The sequence below is a fragment of the Pristis pectinata genome, chromosome 3, assembly GCF_009764475.1.
Source record: "Pristis pectinata isolate sPriPec2 chromosome 3, sPriPec2.1.pri, whole genome shotgun sequence".
Classification (NCBI taxonomy): Eukaryota; Metazoa; Chordata; class Chondrichthyes; order Rhinopristiformes; family Pristidae; genus Pristis; species Pristis pectinata.
In genome coordinates this window covers 24,460,564-24,482,588 of record NC_067407.1, presented here as the reverse complement: position 1 = coordinate 24,482,588, position 22,025 = coordinate 24,460,564, and the positions used below count along the sequence as shown (strand labels likewise).

The window sequence follows — 22,025 nt, the reverse complement described above, 5'->3', positions numbered from 1 at the left end:
GAGATGTGATAGTAGCGATATCATTAATTACCTTCATCACCTGAATAAGAGTAGATGGGGTAGGTGCTTCAAGAATAACAACATCCCTATAAGTATTGTGGTAGGCTGAATTTTGTCTTATTCCTGTCAATGAATAGTCTGCTGATGCCCACAACTTGTGGAATTGTATCCCAACATTAATTGGGATTTTCCAAGACAAAAAGGAAGAAATGAGGAGCTAGGGTGGCAAGCTTTGCTTCTCCTGTCTTAACCTGCCTGCATCATCCCCTATAGTTGTGATGTAGGGGGTCTGTATTAACCCAGAGCTGGCTTTGGACTCTAGTGATCTTGTGAAAATCTGCAAACAAAATTGCAGTGTTCCATCACTGGATAAGTCTTGGCTTTTTAGTTTTGTCTTTAGCAACTGGTTCTAATATAAATAGTTGAATATTCAAGAAATGCATGTAAGAAAATGGAAACTTTGGTATAAAGTCATCAAATGCTAGAAATGTTCAGCAGGTCAGGCAGCATCTGTGGAGAGAGAAACAGTTAATGTTTCAGGGTGATGACCTTTCATCAGAACTGGAGGTTTGGTATCTCTTTTGGTCTTGTATCACCGGATGAGGTTTTTGTAGCCCATCAGAGATATTCCTTTCATCTGGAACTTTCATCCACATTCAGTATTCCAGTGTTTTCCTGGCTGTTCCATCTTGAACTCTCCATAAACCTGAGTTCATTTAAAACCCTACAGCCCATTTTCTAATAGTACATTATCAAGTCCAGCTCATTCATCACATCCCCCCTGTACAAAGGTTCCCAGTCCACCAACACCCTGGAATTTAACAGTCTCATTCTTGGGTTCGGACTGCTCCATAGCTTTGAACTGCTTTGGCACAAACCAATAAAGATCAAGAACTTTTGCAGCTATGCTAGCCAGAGTTCTTCCCTCAACTATCATTACAAAATCAATGAGTTGGATGTTCATCTCAAAACCATTTGAGCAGTTTGCTACGTTCAAAACAGTTGTCTTTATGCTGTGGAATTAGCTGTGGCCCATTTGGAAATGTGCTCAAGTCTCCAACGACTTGTAACACCTTACATTTGTGTGATCTTGAACACAGTAACGAAACTGTGCTGCACTGTCAGCGCTGGTTTCTTTTAAATGAGATGTTAGCAGTGGTCCACTGTACTCAGAGACACAAGAGACTGCAGATGCTGGAATCTGGAGGAACAAACAATCTGCTGGAGGAACTCAGCGGGTCATGCAGCATCTGTGGGAGGTAAGGAATTGTCGACCTGCCGGGTGAAAACCCTGCAACGTTGACAATTCGTTTCCTCCCACAGATGCTGCATGACCTGCTGAGTTCCTCCAGCAGATTGTTTGTTGCCCACTCGGGTGGATTTTGAAGGTTCCTTGGGAGAGTTTTGAAGAAGGCTAGGGAAGTTATCCTCAATATCCTGATCCCTTGATTATCATGCTGGAAATCTTAAACAAAAATGAAGAATGCTGGAAACACTCAGTAGGTCAGGCAGCATCCGCAGAAAGAGTAACAATGCTAATGTTTCAGGTTGAAGACTCTTCATCAGAACTGGGTAAGATAGAAAATTAGTTAGTTTTAAGTTACAGAGGGGGTGAGTGCATAGGACAAAAGGATTATCTCTGATAGGGTGAGACCAGGGTTGCAGTAGGAATGAAGGTTGATAGTTTAATGAGGGAAGTTAGAGATAGAAAATTATCTATATTTGTTGCTAAAAGATAAATATGTTATGTGGTCATTATTGCATTGATGCTTTTGGGAGCTTGAGTGAAATTTGTTCTGTTATCAATGTTACCATGTTGAGTACAGTTCAAAACCTAACTTCCTTGGTTCTAAAGTACTCCGAGTTGTCCTGAAGTGGATATAAAAGGCTAAACAAATGCAAATCTTTTTATAAAATTGCAGTGCATGCTCTTCAGAAGTAATTATTTGCACATGGAATATTTTCAGACATGATCCTATATAAATAAATTGTCCAGTATCAGTAAGAAATAAGACCCTTAAATAAATGAGGTAGAATGTATTTATTAATCTTGCATTGTTTAAAAAATCTAAATTTGGAGTTGTATATTGACTAAATTATGGGGCTATTAGGAAGGAACCGAGCCCGTGCTGGTTGAAAAAGTGTTATTCAACTTATCTTAGTTGAATAACACTTTTTCAACCAGCACAGGCTCGGTGAGTTGAAAGTCGCTGTCCTGTGCAGTATTGTACAATGGCACTGATATCACAGATGGGCTCTTAAACTCTGGAATTCTTTGCGCAAACATCTCTGGCTCTCCATTTCCTATTTCTTTAGCTTTCTGACCAGTCTTGAATTCTCTCACTCTAATAGCTTTTCCTTTGTTTAAACATCAATGTCTGGTTACATTCCAGTGAAGATTCTTCAAACATTACCCCATGAATCCAAGTTGTTGGCTGTCAGTTCACTTCTCAGTTTTGATTTAATGTTGCATTAGTTTTTAGCTCCTCAGGTTGTCTGGCATATAATCACAAAGGCAAATTAATGCTGGATGTTTGTAAGAAGTAATTGCTAAATTGTTAAAGTCGCCAATCATATGCTTTTGTGCATCAGTTAAGCAGTGTAGCACTGTCATCTACTGGCAATAAATAGTACTGTGTTTGATAATGGCAATACTGGAGCCTTAGAGTCATAAACTTTTACAGCACAGAAACAGGTCTTTAACCCAACTTGTCTGTGCCGACCAAGTTGTCTACCTGAGCTAGTCCTAATTACCTGTGTTTGACCCATATCCCTCTAAACCAGCTATCTAAGTACCTGTCTAAATGTCTTTTAAACATTGCACATCTCTACCACTTCCTCTGGCAACTCATTCAATATAATCACCATCCTCTGTGTGAAAAATGTCCCTCGGGTCCCTTTTAAACCTTTCCCCTCTCACCTTAAAACTTTGCCCTCTAGTTTAGACTCCTCTACCCTGGGAAAAAGACTGTGACCATTCACCTTATCTATGACCCTCATGATTTTATAAACCTCTATTGATGAAAACTTATGCATAGATAAAGAATGTAGAATCTTAACAAATGTAAATGAGTTACTTATGCTTCTGCTTTCTATTTTCTTATTTCCATGGGCATTTGTTCGTTTTAGGGTCATGAAGTCATTCGAATTTATGTATGAATTTTTTCCGCTGAATATTCTCCAGCATTGATAGTGAAACATGAAATCTACTACCTATGCTTACCATTTTAGGTATCCTTAAACAATGTATCTTATTTACAAGTAAGTGTGTGAGAGTGACCTGCCCCTAGTTCTCAAGCATTGTCTTAGGACATGTGCAAGAGTGGTGCAGAGTTTTTTTTAACCTCAGGTATTTCTTCCTCCCATCCCAGTTTTGAGCTGTCAAGTCTACACTTGACATTTCCTCTGGCTTAAGTGAGGGCAGTAAATATATATATTTACTGACCCACTAGTGGTACTACATGTAAACTAAGGAGATTGGGGATTATTTCAGTTGAAGTTAAGGTACATGGATAGCAGTTGTTCAAGAAAGTAGCAAACCACCACCTTACCAGGGTATTAGTATTGGTTTATTATTGTCACTTGCACCAAGGTACAGTGAAAAACTTGTCTTACAAACCGATCTTACAGGTCAATTCATTACATAGTGCAGTTACATCAAGTTAGTACAGAGTGCATTGATGTAGTACAGGTAAAAAAAAAAAACCCAATAACAGTACAGAGTAAAGTGTCGCAGCTACAGAGAAAGTGCAGTGCAATAAGGTGCAAGGTAAGAACAAGGTAGATCGTGAGGTCATAGGTCATAGTTCATCTCATTGTATAAGGGAACTGTTCAATAGTCTTATCACAGTGGGGTAGAAGCTGTCCTTAAGTCTGGTGGTATGTGCCCTCACGCTCCTGTATCTTCTACCCGATGGAAGAGGCGAGAAGAGAGAATATCCCGGGTGGGTGGGGTCTTTGATTATGCTGGCTGCTTCACCAAGACAATGAGAGGTAAAGACAGAGTCCAAAGAGTGGAGGCTGGTGTCTGTGATGCGCTGGGCTGTGTCCACAACTTCTTGCGGACACAACTTCTTGCGGACACAGCTTCTTGCAGTCCTGGGCAGAGCAGTTGCCGTACCAAGCTGTGATACATCCAGATAGGATGCTTTCTATGGTGTATCGGTAAAAGTTGGTGAGAGTCAAAGGGGACAAACCAAATTTCTGTAGCCTCCTAAGGAAGTAGAGGCACTAGTGAGCTTTCTTGGCCATGGCATCTACATGATTTGACCAGGACAGGCTGTTGGTGATGTTCACACCCAGGAACTTGAAGCTCTCGACCTCAGCACCATTGATGTAGACAGGTGTATGTACAACCACCCCCTTTCCTGAAGTCAATGACCAGCTCTTTAGTTTTGTTTTGGACTATTTTTGACTGTTTTGGACTATTTGGACTAGTTTTGTTTAGGGCTATTTGGAATGAACAAATCAATGCTGGCCTTGCCAGCAACACCTATGTTTCATGTGAAAATTTGGAGTCAGTTGTCAAAAAAACAAGGTGCTTAGACTTTGTCTGTCAGTACATTTCATTTGACTACATTTTGCTTTTTAAGCTCGATTTGAAGATTTGGAGCAGTCTGATACCAGAGTCAAATATCTTTGGGAAGCACTCACAAATTTCACTAATGGTAAGTGACTTTATTGGCTGCCGTCAGTAGACTTATTAAACCATCTACACGAGTGCCCATGAATTTTTGCATGAATCCTAAATGAGAAATTATTTTATGATATCCTTTGCTCTTGTATTTAAAACATATAATTCCATTTCTAGACAATTTGACAATGATCTTTAGACTATCTGTCAGCCATGGGGCATTGAAATACTTCTGCCATTTCTAAATGATTGAAATTTCTCTAAATCCACAAAAGGCGATGATAACATTAGTTTGATTTTGCTCTGTCTAAAAGCATAATACCATATGAGTGAAAATCAGGGGGTTGCCAGGGTGTCCTGGCCAATATTTATCCTGCAATCATCATCACTTCAAAATAAATCATTTAACATATTATCTTGTTGTTTGTGGTAAGATTCTGCAAGTCCATCATTAGCTGTAAGTCACTTTGGGGAATTCTAAGGGTGTGAAAGATGTTCCAAAGATTTTTTTTAAATATGGCCAACACAGATGAATTCAATTATACAGATGAATTCCTTCTGTTGGCTTGAATCTGAAATGAAGTAAGTTTGAGACAGTTTCAGTTGGTTCTTTATGTGAGACCTCGACAGTAACCTGCCATTAATAAGATGCTCTTTGCTTTTACACCAGTGCATTTGGCTGGTTGATGCATGTGAACTGGGCTACTTGTGCAGCGAGATTCTTGGTTGCCCTAATTAACTGTCAGACTAATTAATCAGAGAATGGTTATTCCCATCAGATTAATACAGGAAGAGTTGCATGCAAGGATATAAAATGATTTTTTTCCACCTATAGTTAAGGCATTGGTGAATCTTGTCCCAATCCCACAACTAGCAAATCCACTTAAACCAGCCCTCAGATGATCTTGTTTATTCTTTGTTTTAGTTCGTGTGCATAATATAAGATAATGATTTGTGAGGTAACAGCCATTGTCTTAGAGCAAACAATACATACAACTCAATATTGTTTGGTTTAAATGTTCAGGTGGGGTAAGAAGACAAGGAACATGTATTGGTATTTTCTTTTTAATTTCTTCTTTGCCTTTCAGAGGATCGTAGCCGATTCTTGAGGTTTGTTACAGGCAGAAGCCGTTTGCCAGCCCCTATTTTCATCTACCCAGACAAGTCAGGGTAAGTGGCTTGGATTTTGGTTGGTGATTCCCCTGGAAGATGAAAAATGTACATCAAATGGTAAAAAACCACAACTCCAACTTTCATACTGGGGGCAAACTAAAATTCATAGGTGGAAAAAATTCATAAACATGCCTTAGACCAGTAGTTGGCCGTTGTAGAAATTCTTAATCATCTCAATGCCACTTGTTTGGAGACAACTGACACTAAATGCTAATTCACAGTTGGATGCATAAGAATGAAACAATCTCTGGAAAGTGCTCTTGTTCCTTGTCGAGCCTAGCTAAGGAGCTTGTCCTTTGGTATCTGATACCAGAAGTAAAAACTGTCATAAGAAGAATCTGAAAAAAGTGAAAGGGGCAGAACAGCAATGTGTAGCATACGGTCTCACGAGAGAAATGTAACAACTGAATGAGTTTATCTGCTTTCCTTTAGCCCAACTTAGACTGAGACCGAAACCTGAGATGTATATTGGTGGGGAAGGGGTGGAGCAGTGAGGAAGTACCTTATCTTGATAATCCACATGACTTTAAGACACGTCCCGTCATAATTCCCAGACTAATTTTGTTCCTAGACAGGATATTAACAGTCTCTTTTTCTTGTTAGACTGTTTTATCTAGATGGTCCAGATGTCACTTTAGAGAGAAATAAGTTGCAGATGTTTCTTTTATTTCGTATAGCAAATATCCATTTTAAGATACTATAATTTAAAACATTTACTGCAGAAATTTGGTTGTTTTATTTCTTTAACAGATCAGAGAAAACAGATGCACTCCCAGAATCCTCCACGTGTTCCAGTACACTTTTTCTACCAAATTATTCCAGGTCAGTTGCTTTTTCCAAATTAGTTTCTCTTATATTTCTCCCTTTTGTTTTCTGGAGGTGTTAACTCTTTTACTTCGAAGCATATTGCCAGTCCTTGCATGCATTGCTTAAATATTCACTTGATAGTAAATCTGCAGTATCAACAAACTTTTGGCACATTACGGTCAAACCCAAAGTACTACTCCCTTGAGGTCTGTACATGAATTCTCCAGAGTAACAAGACACCGTTCAGAAGCCCTATCTATTCTTGTGGAACTGTAGTGCCCATCTGCTGCTTCAATTAAAATGTGGTACTTCAGTTATAACAACACTTATTGTAGTTTGGTGAGTGACATTTTTCAGTTTCTTCTCCTGTGTGATAATCCATGCATGAGATCTAATTTTGTGTCTGTGGGCAATCTACTGTCTCCCCAAGTGGTGACCTATGTAGGAGCAGAGCCATATGATTCAATAACTGCAGCAATTTGCATTTTCTTAGTGCCTTTTGAGGTACAGTTGTATGGGGGAGAGGGTTGATTCTGCCATTTATTTTTGCAATGATCTGATCATCCATGATAATAAAATTATATGATGGCTTAATACAGAGGCACGTGATTTAGCCCATTGAGACTGCACCAATTGTCTTGAACAGCAATTTAGTCAGTTCAATATTGCTGAATATTTTTCACCTTTGTATATTTATCCAATTCATTTGTAAAAGCAGTTGTTGAATTTATTTTCACCATCCTTTCAAGCCACTCATTCCAAATCCAAGTCATTGCCTTAACGTTTTTCCTCTAAGTACTCGGGTTCTTTTACTAGTCATCTTAACCCTGTTCCCCCTTATCATTCACCCTTAAACTTTGGAACATAGAACAATACAGCACAGGAGTAGGCCCTTCGGCCCATGACGTCTGTGCTGACCATGCCAATTTTGACTAATGCCATCTGCCTGCACATGATCCATATCCCTCCATTCCCTGTCTGTTCAAGTGCTTGTCTAAATGCCACTTAAATGTTACTATTGCTTTTACTTCCACCACTTCCCCTGGCAGCATGTTCCAGGCACCTACTACATTGTGGGGGGGGAGAAAAGCACTTGCCTCAGAAATCTCCTTTAAACTTTCCCCCTCTCACCTGCTCTCTAGTATTTGACATTTCCACCTTGGGGGGGTGGGGGTGCGTTGGTGAACGACTCTATCTACTCTATCTATGCCTCTCATAATTTTATATACCTGTGTTGAGTTACACCTTGGCCTCTGACACTCCAGAAAAAAACAATCCAACCTCTCCTTATAGCTAATACCCTCTAAACCACGCAGCATCCTGGTTAATCTCTTCTGCACCCTCTCCAAAGCCTCCACATCCTTCCTGTAATCCAGTGGGTGGTAGGCCAGTATGAAATGGGCCACTGTTGCACTCAGAGCTGCTGTCTTAGTGTTAGCACTGAGGCATGTAGCCACCTGTATTTTATTGCTGTGATGCTGACAGCGTGTCCCAAAAGGAAAATCTTTGTTCCCCAACTTTGCTGCATATGAATTTGGAGGGAAGCATTGTTAAACAAAAAATATGAATTTAAATAAAACAAGAAATTTCAATGCATTGGGTAATTTGACTCTTTGTAACTTTTTCAATGAATTGAGTTTTCTGTATGTCAATTAAAATGGCTCTTTGACTTTGACTTTGACTTTGACATTATAAATATATACGTACATCTGTTCTGAACAATTAATCTGAGGAGACCTTCCCTTTGAAACTGCCACAACATCTTCTTGAACTCGCCTGCTCTATTTTGGCCAGGAGTTATTTTCCTTTATAAACAAAGTACATTTATTATGTGGTCAGCAGGAGTAATCTGTAAAGCACTCAAAGTTTTAAGATTCCTAAATAATAGCAAAAATGTAGGCCTAATAGATGTATACTGTTCTACACATCTGTAAGTATGTTCTAATTTATTTTTAAAACCTCCACTTTCTTTTGTAGTGCGAAGCTTTGCGAAGAGAAGTTACGATATGCAGCCTATAACTGCGTAGCTATAGACACCGACATGGTACCCTGGGAAGAGTGACACCAGATATCTGCTGCATTTGGATAGAACATTGTGGCTGGTGAAAGAATCTGTGGTCCACTTACAGTTGCCTTAAAGTTTTATGTTGTCTATGCTGATTCCTTGAGATTTGGCAATTTACCTTTTTATTTTCTTCTCTTTTTAACCCATATTTGGGTTTCCATGGTGATTCACTTTAACCAATTGGAACAAAAAAGCTTTCATGTGTGAGTCACAAAATGACCAATGAAGCTCTCCAATGCTGCAGTGGTTTTCATTTAGAGCAATGTGGTTGCAAGGCTTGTATTCCTGAGATCACTGCTTTAGATGGAGAAAAATATTTTCTTAAGCCTGGGGGTAGGGCAATTCTTTGCAGAAAATGTAAAATGAACACTTTGTTCTTGGCTAAGCCTATAGAAACAACTTGCATGTATAACCTGCTTTATAGCCAATGAATTGTATTTGAAGTGTCATCACTGTTATTCTGTGTGTAACTTTGGCAATCAGTTTATGCACAGTGTTCCACGACATCACAGGAGATGAATAACTAGAAAATGTTTTTTTTGGTGTTAATTGAGATATTTTAAGGTTCACTTGAATCACTGGAAAGGCCATGCTTCCTCCATGCTGCAAACTACTATCAATCCATGCTATAGGGCTGATGTTAGATCTTGCACAAGTTGTTGGCCAGGAAATTGTGCATCTGGTCACCTGACTTTCCATTATTTAATTTAAATGTCTGGAAAATATGTGTCATAGCCATGGCTCACTGCAAACATTACTCCACCAAGTCCTTATTTACTCATGCCTAATCAATGAGTCTTGAGCCCTCAGCCATCTGAAATAGAAATACGCTTCTGTTTGCAACCTGTTCCAGAACGGCATTTTTAAAGGAATATTTGCTTGAATTATACACAGGGAAAATACATGACTAAAATATGTTACTGCAGAACAATGCATTCTAACAAATAAACAGCAGCAAATGCTGTGCTCCACTTGGAGGAGAGTGAATATTGTAATCTTATATGAGTTGGATTGATAAACATGTTATATAATTTAAGTGATCATACTGAAACTGATGTTCTATGGTATATGTGACAGGATGGCTTCAGAGTTCACAAATGATGAATTGGCAAGGTAATCTAGTCACTCCTGATCCATAATGTGAATAGATAGATTCCATCAGCCTTTTATCTGAATATCCTTCCTGTAGGGTAGATGAACTGAAATGGCAGAAATGGTTGGAACTTTTCCATTGCTAGAGATATAGTAAAAGCTCAGTTACCTGGCATGTACTGGACTTTACATGTCAAATATACTGTCAATTAGCCGGTGTTGCCCCAATGTCTACCAGACTGCTCCTTCAGTGCTGCCCCAATGAAATACCAGTTAATGAAGTGCCAGATACCTGGATTTTACTGCATAGGTAATTAGATTTTGAGTATTTGTCTCCCTAGAGTAATGGAACTTCATGCACTTTGCTACTAAGACTCTGGCCTTGTGTGAGAATGTATCGCCACCTTTTTGTCTAAGTACTAATCCTAGATCATGCAAGAATTCAAGTATGAATGCAATGTGTCCAGTGTCTGAAAATGTATTAAATATATTCTGTACAGTTTAAGTAATCATCCAAGATGACATTTGTTTTTTCTGCTAAAATTTGCCTAAACCATTTCAAAATATGCATTGTTACCCAGAAAAAATATTGTAGCTCCTGTATTTGCAGTGGCAACCCACATTATAAAGAAACTTGGGTTGAAGAATCGTGTGTTGTCCACTCCCTTTGAGCCTGGAGAGCACTGCATTTCAGAATCTTTTCGTTCAGTGTGTTTTGCTATCTCTCAGATAGACCAGTAGATGGGAGTACAGCATTGGGAGTCTCAACTATGAGCAAAATCCAGCAGGAGAAGTCCTGTTCATGGTGAGAAAAAAATCGACAGTTTGTGTAAGTGATGATAATCTTGACCATCGCCCCCCCCCCCCCCACCTTCCTGCTGAAATAATTGTTGCTATTATAGGTAATGCCAATGAGACCTAATGGAAGGAAATACAAGTTAATCGGTCTACTTAAATGTGAAGTTCATGTGACCTACTTCTTTCTACCTATTTAATACCTAGTTAGGTATGATCTCCTAGTTTGTACAGTTCATCTTCACAAATTGCTTGTTCAGTGAAATATGTAATTTAAGATGTTTAATACTACATTAAAATGTTAAAAACTTAAGTTGTGAAACGATATTTTGTCAATATATATGCTCAGTGAAACTGCATTAAGAATCCCTTGGTAGGTTCAGAATTCTATAGCAGTGAGAAGTGTTTTTAGTAAAATGACTTAGCCAGCCTCATCTCAGTTCCTGGCATCATAAGTAATTTGCTCTCAAAATTGAAGAAAAGAATTATTTCTGTGGATAATGTTCATTAACCTGGCTCATTGGTTTAACTGTTTGCTGTGTCGTCTATTTTTGTCCTGTGGATGTGCACTAAATGTTCGAGGATTAATAAAAAACACGGATAGCAGAGTCCGAGGTTGGTTCATTCAGTGAATGGCAACAACAGGATTGACATTCAAAAAAGCTTTGAAGAGCTTGGGATGGATGTTTCTGCGGTACTGAGGAACTGAGTAGGCATGACTTATGGGCCTTGACAACGTGTTAGCACAAATGTTGGACCAACTGAACAGCTCTCTGTGGGGGCAAAGGAGAAGTGGACCTTCTGGAATGTCATAAACTATCTCCTTACTCAAGTCTACCAGTCAAGAGCTGATATGGTGGGATGGGACTGCATTACAGTGTCTAAGACCCTTGATTACAGGAAGAGACATACATGGAACACCATCACATATTGAAAGTAGGTCAGGCACGTTTTGTGAATTGGCTTTGGCAAGATCCCAATCTGTCCATCGTATCAGTTACTTAGGTGGATGGACGCAAGAAGAACTGGAGTTTGAAAGCTAACAAACTTTCAGAGTAACAATTATGTTCATTCAGTAGCAAAAAACTGTGGCTCTTGCAAAACTGCAATAAAACAGGAATTTGAGGGTATTCATGGGGTCGGTCAGTATCTTTGAAGAGATGGACTATTAAGATTCGGTTTAATGACCTCAGAATTATGATCATGCAGGTTAATGACTGCTCAGAGCTATCAACGTGCTCAACTTAGTCAGAACAACTTGTCTTTGCACAATGAAACTACATAGCAAACACGTGACATCGCTCATGTCAGTGGATCCGCCTGCTTCATTAAACAGAATAACTTCCAACTGCCTTAACTGTCTGAACATCGTGAAAGTTTGTCCCTATAGATTTTTTTTAAATTTGGCAGTATATATTTCTCTTTCCATTTTTATTTCCCTGGGTTTCCAAGCTTAGCTGAGGCCCTCTGCCAAACAACTGCAGCTGAGAGCTTGGGACTAGGAACTTCCCCACACACCTAGTTTCTTAACTATTGAGCCAGGTTGACAAATTGCTTATTGTTTTGGAACTATCAAATCCATGCGTGTTTTCTTCACATTATGTCTGTTTTGTTTTAAATGTATTTGCTTTAAAAGCCAGAAGTTAATTATAACTCTTCTCCAATATTTCTGTTGAAAAGATCCAAATAATTTCCTGAAATACAGCAGTTAATAGTCACAGCTTGATCTGTGGAGCTAACCAGAAATACTCATTTTTATTTTGGAATGCAGACATAGTGGATGCCTTTATAATGAATATATAGCAGCCTCCAGTAAGTGATTTATTGTGCATTGACATACAATGAAGGTTGCCCCTTCTTGTCTATGTACTTGTGTGCTTGAATTGAGATTTAGTAATAATGCGATTCCTCTAAACACCCCAAGTTGGGAAGGAGGTATTGCTAACTCTTGCTTCTGTGCACAACTGTTAAGTTACAGATACTTTCAGGGGCAACTCTGAATGACAGCTGTTGCATAAAAGTTAAGGATAATGGCATACAGAATGCTTGTCAAATAAATTATAGGCAATTATGGAATACTGAAATCAAACCATCATGATTTAATAATATTTTTTATAATACTGTGATACAGAATACTCCTTTGAATGTCCTGAGTTATTTGGTGAAAGAGAGTCCTCACATGAGTATCTTCTTCCGTACAGAATAATCTCTGAAAGTCCAGTGCAGTGGAGAGGGCAGACAATGGATGCTGTGTGAAAGAAGAGGGAAAATTAAGATTGTATGAAAGAGATCAAAGTAAATTGGCTTTATGGAGTCTTTTGAGCATAGGCAGAGAGTTGGCAAGATGGAGTGACCAAAAATGGGATATCCAGAGATGACTATTTGGAAAAATCAGGTATAAATGAGAAAACAAATTAAATGAGGCAACCCTGTCGCACTTATTCCACATTAGTCCCATCCTGGAGAGAAGCCATGAAGCTATAGAATATGGAGGAATACTTACTAATTAATTTATCTACACTTCTTTACTAAAAGGCTTATCTGCACTCACTTCCTGTCTACAAAACTTCCTGTTGTCAAATTTATTTATTATACTTACCCAAATATTTTTTCCGTCACCATTTTCTTAGATGGATTCTAGTTGTTTAAAAAAAAAGATAACCTAGGAAGTGAAGTACTTTACTATTGCATTCCATGACTCCCTGGTGACACCCCCTGTTATCTCTCTCCACCACCCCTTCGTCACTCCCCCATCTGTCTTTTCACTCAAATTACTCTTGAGGCTTTCTGAAATGTTGCATTTCTTCTCTTTAAATAAAATCTCCAATATCCAATAAGGGTATAATGTAATAAGCCAAATATATCTCACGATAACATAATTGAACTTATCTGGTGAAATAGCCATTTTATGTTTGTTAATTACTTCACATAATTTTGTTTTTACTTGAAAGCTTCATCACCTAAGCTTTGAGCTGAATTTAAATCTAGGGACCTGCAATGTAACTGAATTCAACAGCATTATTCTGTCAGCTGTATCCTTAGTTGTTTTGATTTAATTTTCAGCATTTCTGAGCAGTTATTCCTCCTGATTATTGCATTAAACATTACGGGATAAGTTTTAGATCCCTTTCTTGAGAAAAAGTTTCATCTAAATAGAGAAGGCAGCAAAATAGACTTCATTTTGACTACTTTTGACATTGTTGCCTCATTTTTCCTATCACTGCACTTCCACCAGAAGGGGAATATGAGGAAAATATTACTGCAAAGCAAAATCAAAAAAATTGAAGCTGAAAAAAGATAGTACCAAAGGAATAGACACTTGCGCACAAATATTCATATAATCAGCCATCATATGGCAACTGCAGTTTGTTAGACTTAAATTCACCTGTTTAATCTCCATAATATTTTGTGTGTCATTTTACTAGCAAAAAGCCATGCAAAATATATTGAGAAACAGATTGAAGAATTGTAGTTTGGGAAGTACAATTAGAATAGTGAAGTTAATATCAAAGACTAGAATAAAAAAACAAAACTCTTAAACTTCAACAACAATTAAAACTTGAAGGGATGAGATTCCACATTTATAGTAGTTCATTTTCAGCATCAGAGAAATGGACTGCTGGATGAAAAAAAACAGTCATTTTTATAGTACTTTGACATAAATGACTTTTGTGCTAAATTTGTTCCATAGCTAAAGTGCAAATATAGTCACTTCATTGAGACAGAAGATTCTGAGAAGCATTAACAGAAGCTGAGGGGCTGCTTTCTCTAGCTGAACATGTAAGTTTTGCGAGGTTGGCATTTAGATCTGAGATGAGAATTCTTCAAGTAAAGGGTTTTAATCTTTGGTATTCTCAGAGGGTTGTGGCTTCTCAGTCATTTGAATATATTCAAGATATGGATTGCTATAGATTATTGAAAGCTAATGAATTCAAAGGATATGAGATTAAGTATGGTAGTAGATTTTACGTGCAGGATCAGCCTAGATGTTATTGGTTAGTGATTCAGGCTCAAGGGGCTGCTTTCAAACCCTCTTCCTTGTATTATTTCATTATATTAAACAGATTTGAGTAAGGAAGTGAATAGGATTGGGCCATATAGTGTCATGACCCTGCTCCAAAACCGAATAAGATCCAGGCTGATCTTATTCTTGGCCATCACTCCACTTTCCCACCTGTTCCCTATAAACCTTCAGTTTCACAATAGTCCAGAAATCTGTCTCAGCTCTGAGTGTTCTTAATGAGTTTGCATCTAGAACTCTCTGGATAGAGTATTCCCAAGATTTACAACCTTCTGTGTGAAGAAGTAGGAGCGAAGTAGTGAGATACTGTTTTCAGGAAGTCACTAGCTGAGTACTGCATCTCTAACAGCAACATTCACCTCTTCATATTTGATCATTGATCTACCCATCTTAGATTGTCATGCCTTTTGCATCAAATATAGAGCCAAAGAGAGATGATGCAACATGAAGACAACAGAGCCAGAAGAAAATTAATTTTCTGTAATTTACTGTGTAAATGCTATAGGAGATGAGAGCTGAAATCTAAATTGTCTTTTTTAAAATAAAAAAAATTCTGTAGAAGTAAATGAAAACCCCTTGACAGTCATATAAGTCGCTATTGAGTATAAATGCAGCCTTGCAAACTGATTGTAAATTTGCAATTGTCAGATAAAATCAGAGTAACAGAGCCTTCCCAATCATAGCCACTAACTTTTTTATTTGGATAAACAAGGGCCAGCATTTTGCTTCTCATCAATAGGAATCTAGCTGGTTTGCCAAGAAATTGCCCAGTTGCTTCAAGCATTCCATAAACCTGAGAGAGAAGATAACTGGCAAAGCTGTCTACTGCAGCTTGTTAATCATTAATTCAACAAAACAAATAGGAAATGCTGGATAAGACCAGATTTCGTAGGAACTGATTAAAATCTCCAGATGTCATTTGGCAATAGATTGGTGGAACTTGCTGATTGTTTGTTTGTTTATTTACATGCAACACCAGGATGATTTTGCACTTGAGTATTCTGTATATCCTTATTCTGTTTGCTATCTTTAAATTCGCTGTTCCAATGCACCATTGTATCCTTGCTGTTGAAATTAAGGCTTTTTGTCTGAAGGCACAGTCTTTGTGATGAAGAGGGTATTTGATTGGAAACTCAAATGAGGACCAAATAGGGTGCTATATTTGCAAACAGTCTAAGACTATGGCTAGGCAGGTTGATGGAATCAGTGGCTCAGGTACAGAGAATTCGATGAGTCCAAGGGGGATCTGTTTGTGAGGAAGAAAGGTAAGAGTATCTAGGGACCTGGCCAATAGAGGGAGTACTTCCACCATATGCTCAAGATGTGATCTTACCACCACCCCCTCAAGGCCAGTTACGGATGGGCAATAAATCCTGGTCTTGTCACCCATCCTTGTAATACAAGAATGAATACAATAAAAATTAAGGCTGTAATAGCTCATCAGAAGAAATAAATTAGAACTGGGAATTGTACATTCTTTATAATTAGTGGAAATTATAGAACATGGTAGGAGTAGCATGCTGGAAAATATCAAATTACTCAAAAACATTTGTTTCCATATAATTAACATGCTACGATGTAATATTCACAATTTAGGATTATATTGTACACTGTTAATTTAAGCCTTTGGTCTGTATAATTGATCGGCCCAGTAATTAAAGCCTTTTGGCCTTTCACAAAGGTTGTGGGGGTGAGGAGCAATGCAGTTTGAAGAACTCTAATTTGTTTGCAGTTTTATAAGTGTGTGAGTACATTAACATTTTTAAATGCATTTTGTAGGTAGAAGGCTTCAATATTTGAGTCCATTTAAAATTTTTCCTCCCCTCCCCCTCCCTAAAAGATAAAAAATAAAACAGATGGCCGCAACAGCCATAAGAACTGATCTCAGCGTGAGGCCTACTGCAACTGTTTCCTGTGTGCACAGTTTAGGCCTCAATCTCTGTGTGTGGTATTACCTGCTTCACAGACTTCCCTTTCGCTTCACTTCTTCCTCCTTCACTGCCTCGTCCTCCTCCCTCAGGCCAGCTCATCTAGCTCAATTACAAAGCAGACAGCCAAATGATTACTAGTCTTTAATTCTGGATTCAAACTAGCACCTTCACCCAGATGACAATGTCATCTTCCCATGTTGCCAGCAGCACCATGTGTTATACATTAACTCCATTTACCCTTCTCCCCTTGACCCTCACTGATATTGCAATTAGCACCCTATCTGTCACTTCCTCATGCGGAATGCAGGAATGGTATGCAATGATGTAAGACTAAAGAGGAGTCCAGAGGCCAAATAGTCAACAAAAAGAGTGAAGTATTGCCAATATTTAGAACATTTTTGTCAGAAAGATCAAATCTGTTTCCAATTCTTTTTCTCCCCCAGAGAGAAAGAGAAAGGAATAAGGCTATGTTAATATTGAGACAGTTCCTGGCCTTCGTACTTGAACCTGTTGTAATGTGTGTGCCTTATTCTTGAATATAATCCCATATTCTCCCTTAACTGGTGTTACATTTTGTGAAGTATCTCATTATTAAATAGATGGATGCTGTTGTCTGCCACCAAAGGTGAACTTCAGCATTGGCAGAGGTGTTCCTCTGACACTAAAGTTTCAGAAAAAATACAATCTAGGAACAATTGTACATACCCATGGAGTATTTTCCATGGGTACGTACAAGCTCATTTTAAATCAGAAGTCAGTCTGTTTCCATATGTTAAACTCACTATTTTATGCTATGATAAGGTCTTAGAGAAACAACTAGACCATATTGTAATGAAGAGCAACCAGGGAAATTCACAATTGAGAACTAGATGATGTTTTGGCATCTTATTCTTCTTAGACTGTATTTTTAGGGAAATTTGGATGACAAAGGAAATTAAAGGTTTGATCAGTCATTATGATCACAACTTCCTCTCTGTAGTATAGCTCTATGTGACTGTCTTTTTGTATCTGCTTTCAGCTGTAAAGAGAGAGCCTTGTCATCTCTACTAATGCACTTCCTTCTCAATGTGCATGTGATATAGCACTGTGATGGATAAGTCACTGGACTGATATCCAAAAACCTGAACTATTAATCTGAAAATATGAGTTTAAATCCTACAATGTCAGTTATTTAATGTCATGTAATAAATTTAAATGTAGAAATTAGATCGTGTTTCCACCATTTTTTAATGTGCAAATCACATGTAAAACAGTTTAATGCATGTTTTAATCACATCACACATCTGTGCCTTACTGACAAATTAAAGCAATACACATACTCTCACCTTCATTTATAACTCGCTCTTCTTAAATGATATTAAAGAAAGTACAAAAGCCTCAGTAAATCAGCTGGGATTTAAAGGGTTCCAACAGTAGATTGGGATAAAATAGATTGGGAACAAACGCTTGCCGGTAAAACAACAGCTGACAAGTAGGAGTTGGTAAGCATTTGGGGCCAGTATGTTCCAGTAAGGCTGAAGGGTAAAGATGGCAAGATTAGGGAACCTTGGATGACAAAGGATTATTGAAGGTTTGTCCAGGGGGGACAAAAAGGAAACATGGCAGGTGTAGATAACTGGGATCGAGGGAGTCTTTTGAGGAATGTCGAATGTGTAGGAGAGAATTTAAGAAAGAAATTCGGAGGGCAAAAAGGGGTTATGAAATATCCTTGGTAAGGTTGATTAAGGAGAATCCCAAGACATTCTATATCAGGAGTAAGAGGTAGCCAGGGAAACAGTGGGTCTGCTTAGGGACAAAAAGGGTAATCTATGTGTGGGGTGAGGTTCTAAGTGAATATTTTTCATCTGTATTCACCAAGGAGAAGGACATGGAAGCTAGTACATGGATAATCTGGTGCAGGTCAGTCGTAAAAAGGAGAAGATATTAGATATCCTGGATCACATAAATGTTGATAAAACTCCAGGGCTGGTTGAGATCTAGCCCAAGTTGGTATGAGAAGCAAGGAAGGAGATAGCTGGACCCCTGACACATTGTTGCATCTTTGTCAGCTACAGGTGAGGTGCCAGAAGTCTGGAGGATTACTAATGCTGTTTCTTTATTTAAGAAGGGCAGCAGGGAAAAGCCAGGAAACTATAGGCTGGTGATCCTTGCGTCAGTGGTAGGGAAATTATTGGAGCAAAGCCTAAGGGATAGGATTTGTGTAGATTTGGAAAGGAAGAGGCTAATCAGGTGGGGGAGATCCTAACACATGAATTTGATTGGATCTAAGCGGCATTTAGATAGGCACATGAACAGGCAGGGAATGTAGGGATATAGATCATGTGCAGGCAGATGGGGTTAGTTTAATTTGGCATCGTGGTTGGCACAGACATGGTAGGCTGAAAGGCCTGTTACTGTGCTGTACTGTTTTATGTAATGCAGGAAAATGGGATTAATGTAGACTGCAGCCTTTCAGAATCACATGCAGCACAGATTTGCCGCAATCCCAGGCTGAATAGTGTACCAGTGTGGGTCTGGGCTACTCCTGACATTGGAATTGATCTTTGAAGATGATCAAAAAAAACTGGAGGAACTCAGTTGGTCAGAAAGCATCTGAGGAGGGAAATGGATAATGGACATTTTGGGTTGAGACCCTTCATCTGGACTCACTTACAGCAACATATTTCTTGCTTCTGACCATTATTGTCTCAGCATTCACTGACAGTCTTATCATTCCTTTTAATCTCTGAATGATTATTCCAAATTTCTCCTAATTGACTTACGATTTTATACTCTTCAAAAAATTTCAGATTATTTAAAACTATGGCCATATTTCAATTGTTCATCACTGCATTGTCCAAAGTTAGGTCCCAATGCCTCAAATTTCAAGTTGTTATTTTTTGCATTTAAATCCACCCATGGTTTAACTGCTCCATATTTCTGAAACCACCTCAGACATACAAACCTATCCTCTAAACATTGAGTTCATCCGATAACTTGTGCAACACCCCATCCTTTTGCACCACCTTTGTTAGCAGTGAGTACAATTGCCTTGGGCCCATTCTCCCTTTCTGAACTATTTTATACCTATCGCTGTTCTTACAGCATACTGTATTAAACTCGCTTTAGGTCACTCCTTGTTATTTCTCCTTTGCCTTATCATTCATTTTATTTGTACCACCTATCAAATGGTTTTCTGCACAATATAATGCACATTACATATATATATGTAAGGGTTGAGGCATATGCTCAAGAAGGAAATCAGGAGGGCAAAATAGGGACATGAGATATCCCTGGCCGATAAGGTAAAGGACAATCCTAAGAGGTTCTGTAAGTATATTAAGAGCAACAGGGTAACTAGGGAGAGAATAGGTCCCCTTAAGGATCAGTGTGGTCATCTAAGTGTGGTGCCAAAGGAGATGGGTGAGGTTTAAAATGAATACTTCTCATTTGTATTTACTGTGGAGAAGATCACGGAAGCTGAGGAATTCAGGGAAGAGAGCAGTGATGTTCTGAAACATCAATATTATCAAAGAGGAGGTGTTGGCAGTCTTGAGGCACATGAAGCTGGATAGATCAAAGGAGGTTGTGGGAAGCAAAGGAAGAAATTGCTGGGACCCTGAAAGAGATATTTGTATCTTCCTTAGCCACAGGTAAGGTACCAGAAAAGTGGCTAATGTTGTGCCTTTATTTAAGAAGGGCTGCAAGGACAAACCAGGGAACTACAGGCTACTGAGCCTAACATCAGTGGTGGGAAAGTTACTGGAGGGGATTCTGAGAGACGGAATCTATTTACATTTGGAAAGGAAAGGACTGATTAAGGATAGCATGGCTCTGTGCATAGGAAATCATGTCTCATGAATTTAATTGAGATTTTTGAAGAGGTGACCAAGAGGATTGACGAGGGAAGGGTGACAGACATTGTCTATGTGGACTTTAGCAAGTGTTTTGACAAGGTCCTGCATTGTAGACTAGTCTGGAAGGTGAGATTGCTTAGGATCCAGGGTGAGATTGCTTAGGATCCAGGGTGAGCTAACCAATTGGATGCAAAATTAGCAGCAGAAAGAGTCATAGGGTAGTGGTGGAGGGTTGTTTTCCAGATCGGAGGCCTGTGTCCAGTACTGTGCCACAGAGTGCTGGGTCCCTGTTGTTTGTCATCTATATTAGGAGGAAAAATCTGCAGAGAAGTTTGAGAAGGGATTCGAGAACTTGAGGCCTTAACATCTGAACGTATGACCACCATTGGGAGGATTAATTTCTCAAGAGGAATAGAGGAACACAGATACACTAGAGCATTGTAAGAGTGGAGGGGATTCTGGTGAAAGGACGGGCCAAGCAATAGAGGGAATTAAAAATCAGAACAAGAATTAAGACATTGTTTCCTAGTAATTGGTGTACAGTAATGAGTGAATGAAATTTGATGCAAGGTTGACTAAAAGCTGTAGACTTTTGAATGATCTTAAGTTTACGGGGTATAATATGGGACATCTGCCAATGACACAATGAAGTCGTCAAGTCTAGAGTTAATGAAGCTATTTCAGCAGCAAATAAGATGAAACAGGGGTAGTTGGGTACTGTTATGGAGTTATAAATGGGTGTTCTGATTGATGGAGCAGATATGTTAGGAGCTTTTCTCTGCATCACGTATGATACAGCCCCAAGGTTTTGCACAGAAAGGGAAAGCAGACAAAGTTTATGGTGGAGACTGCAGGTAATAATTTTGATCTTCAATGAGCCCCTTATCTTAGGAAGGATGTACTGATGTTGGAGAGGGTTCAGGAAAGATGTATGAGGGTGATTCCCGGAATGAAAGGGCTTACTTATGATGAGTGTTTGTCCGCTCTTGGACTGTACTCACTGGAGTACAGAAGAATGAGAGGGGACCTCATAGAAACATTTAGAATATTGAAAGGACTGGACAGGGTAGATGTGGCTAAGCTGTTTCTCTTGATGGGTGGGTCCAGGACTAGAGGGCACAATCTTAGAATTAGAGGGTACCAGTTTAAAACAGAAATGAGGAGAAATTTCTTTAGCCAGAGGGCAGTGAAATTATGGAATTCTTTGCCACGTACAGCTGTGGAGGCCCAATCACTGGGGGTGTTTAAGGAGGAGATTGATAGGTATCTAATTAGTCAAGGTATCAAGGGATATGGGGAAAAGGCCAGAAATTGGGGCTAGATGGGAATAGTTTAGCTCATGGTGAGGTAGCAGAGCAGACTCAATGGGCTGAATGGCCTACTTCTGCTCCTTTGTCTTGTGATCTTGTATATTAATGACTTAGATGAGAACGTGGGTGGCCTGATTATTAAGTTTGCAGATGACAACAAAATTGGTGGTAGTAAAGAAGATTATCTAAGGTTACAACAGGATCTAGATCAACTGAGAAAGTGGACAAAGGAATTGCAGATAAAATTTAACACCTAGAGAACAAAGGGTACAAGTACATAGTTCCCTGAAAGTGGTAATACAAGTAGACAAGTTGGTGAAGAAGGTGTATGGCACACTTGCCTTCATCAGACGGGCATTGAG

General features: G+C 38.8%; 1 protein-coding gene across 1 annotated transcript in view; it reads left to right on the top strand.

The window, feature by feature from the left end:
* Positions 1 to 10,878, top strand: part of hectd3 (HECT domain containing 3) — a 43,902-nt gene extending 33,024 nt beyond the window's left edge. The window contains exons 19-22 of the mRNA XM_052011404.1: positions 4,593 to 4,667; positions 5,722 to 5,803; positions 6,557 to 6,628; positions 8,591 to 10,878. Coding sequence (XP_051867364.1) covers positions 4,593 to 4,667; positions 5,722 to 5,803; positions 6,557 to 6,628; positions 8,591 to 8,675 — 314 coding nt within the window. The 3' untranslated portion in view covers positions 8,676 to 10,878. The remainder of the gene's footprint in view (positions 1 to 4,592; positions 4,668 to 5,721; positions 5,804 to 6,556; positions 6,629 to 8,590) is intronic.
* Positions 10,879 to 22,025: the final 11,147 nt, after the last annotated feature.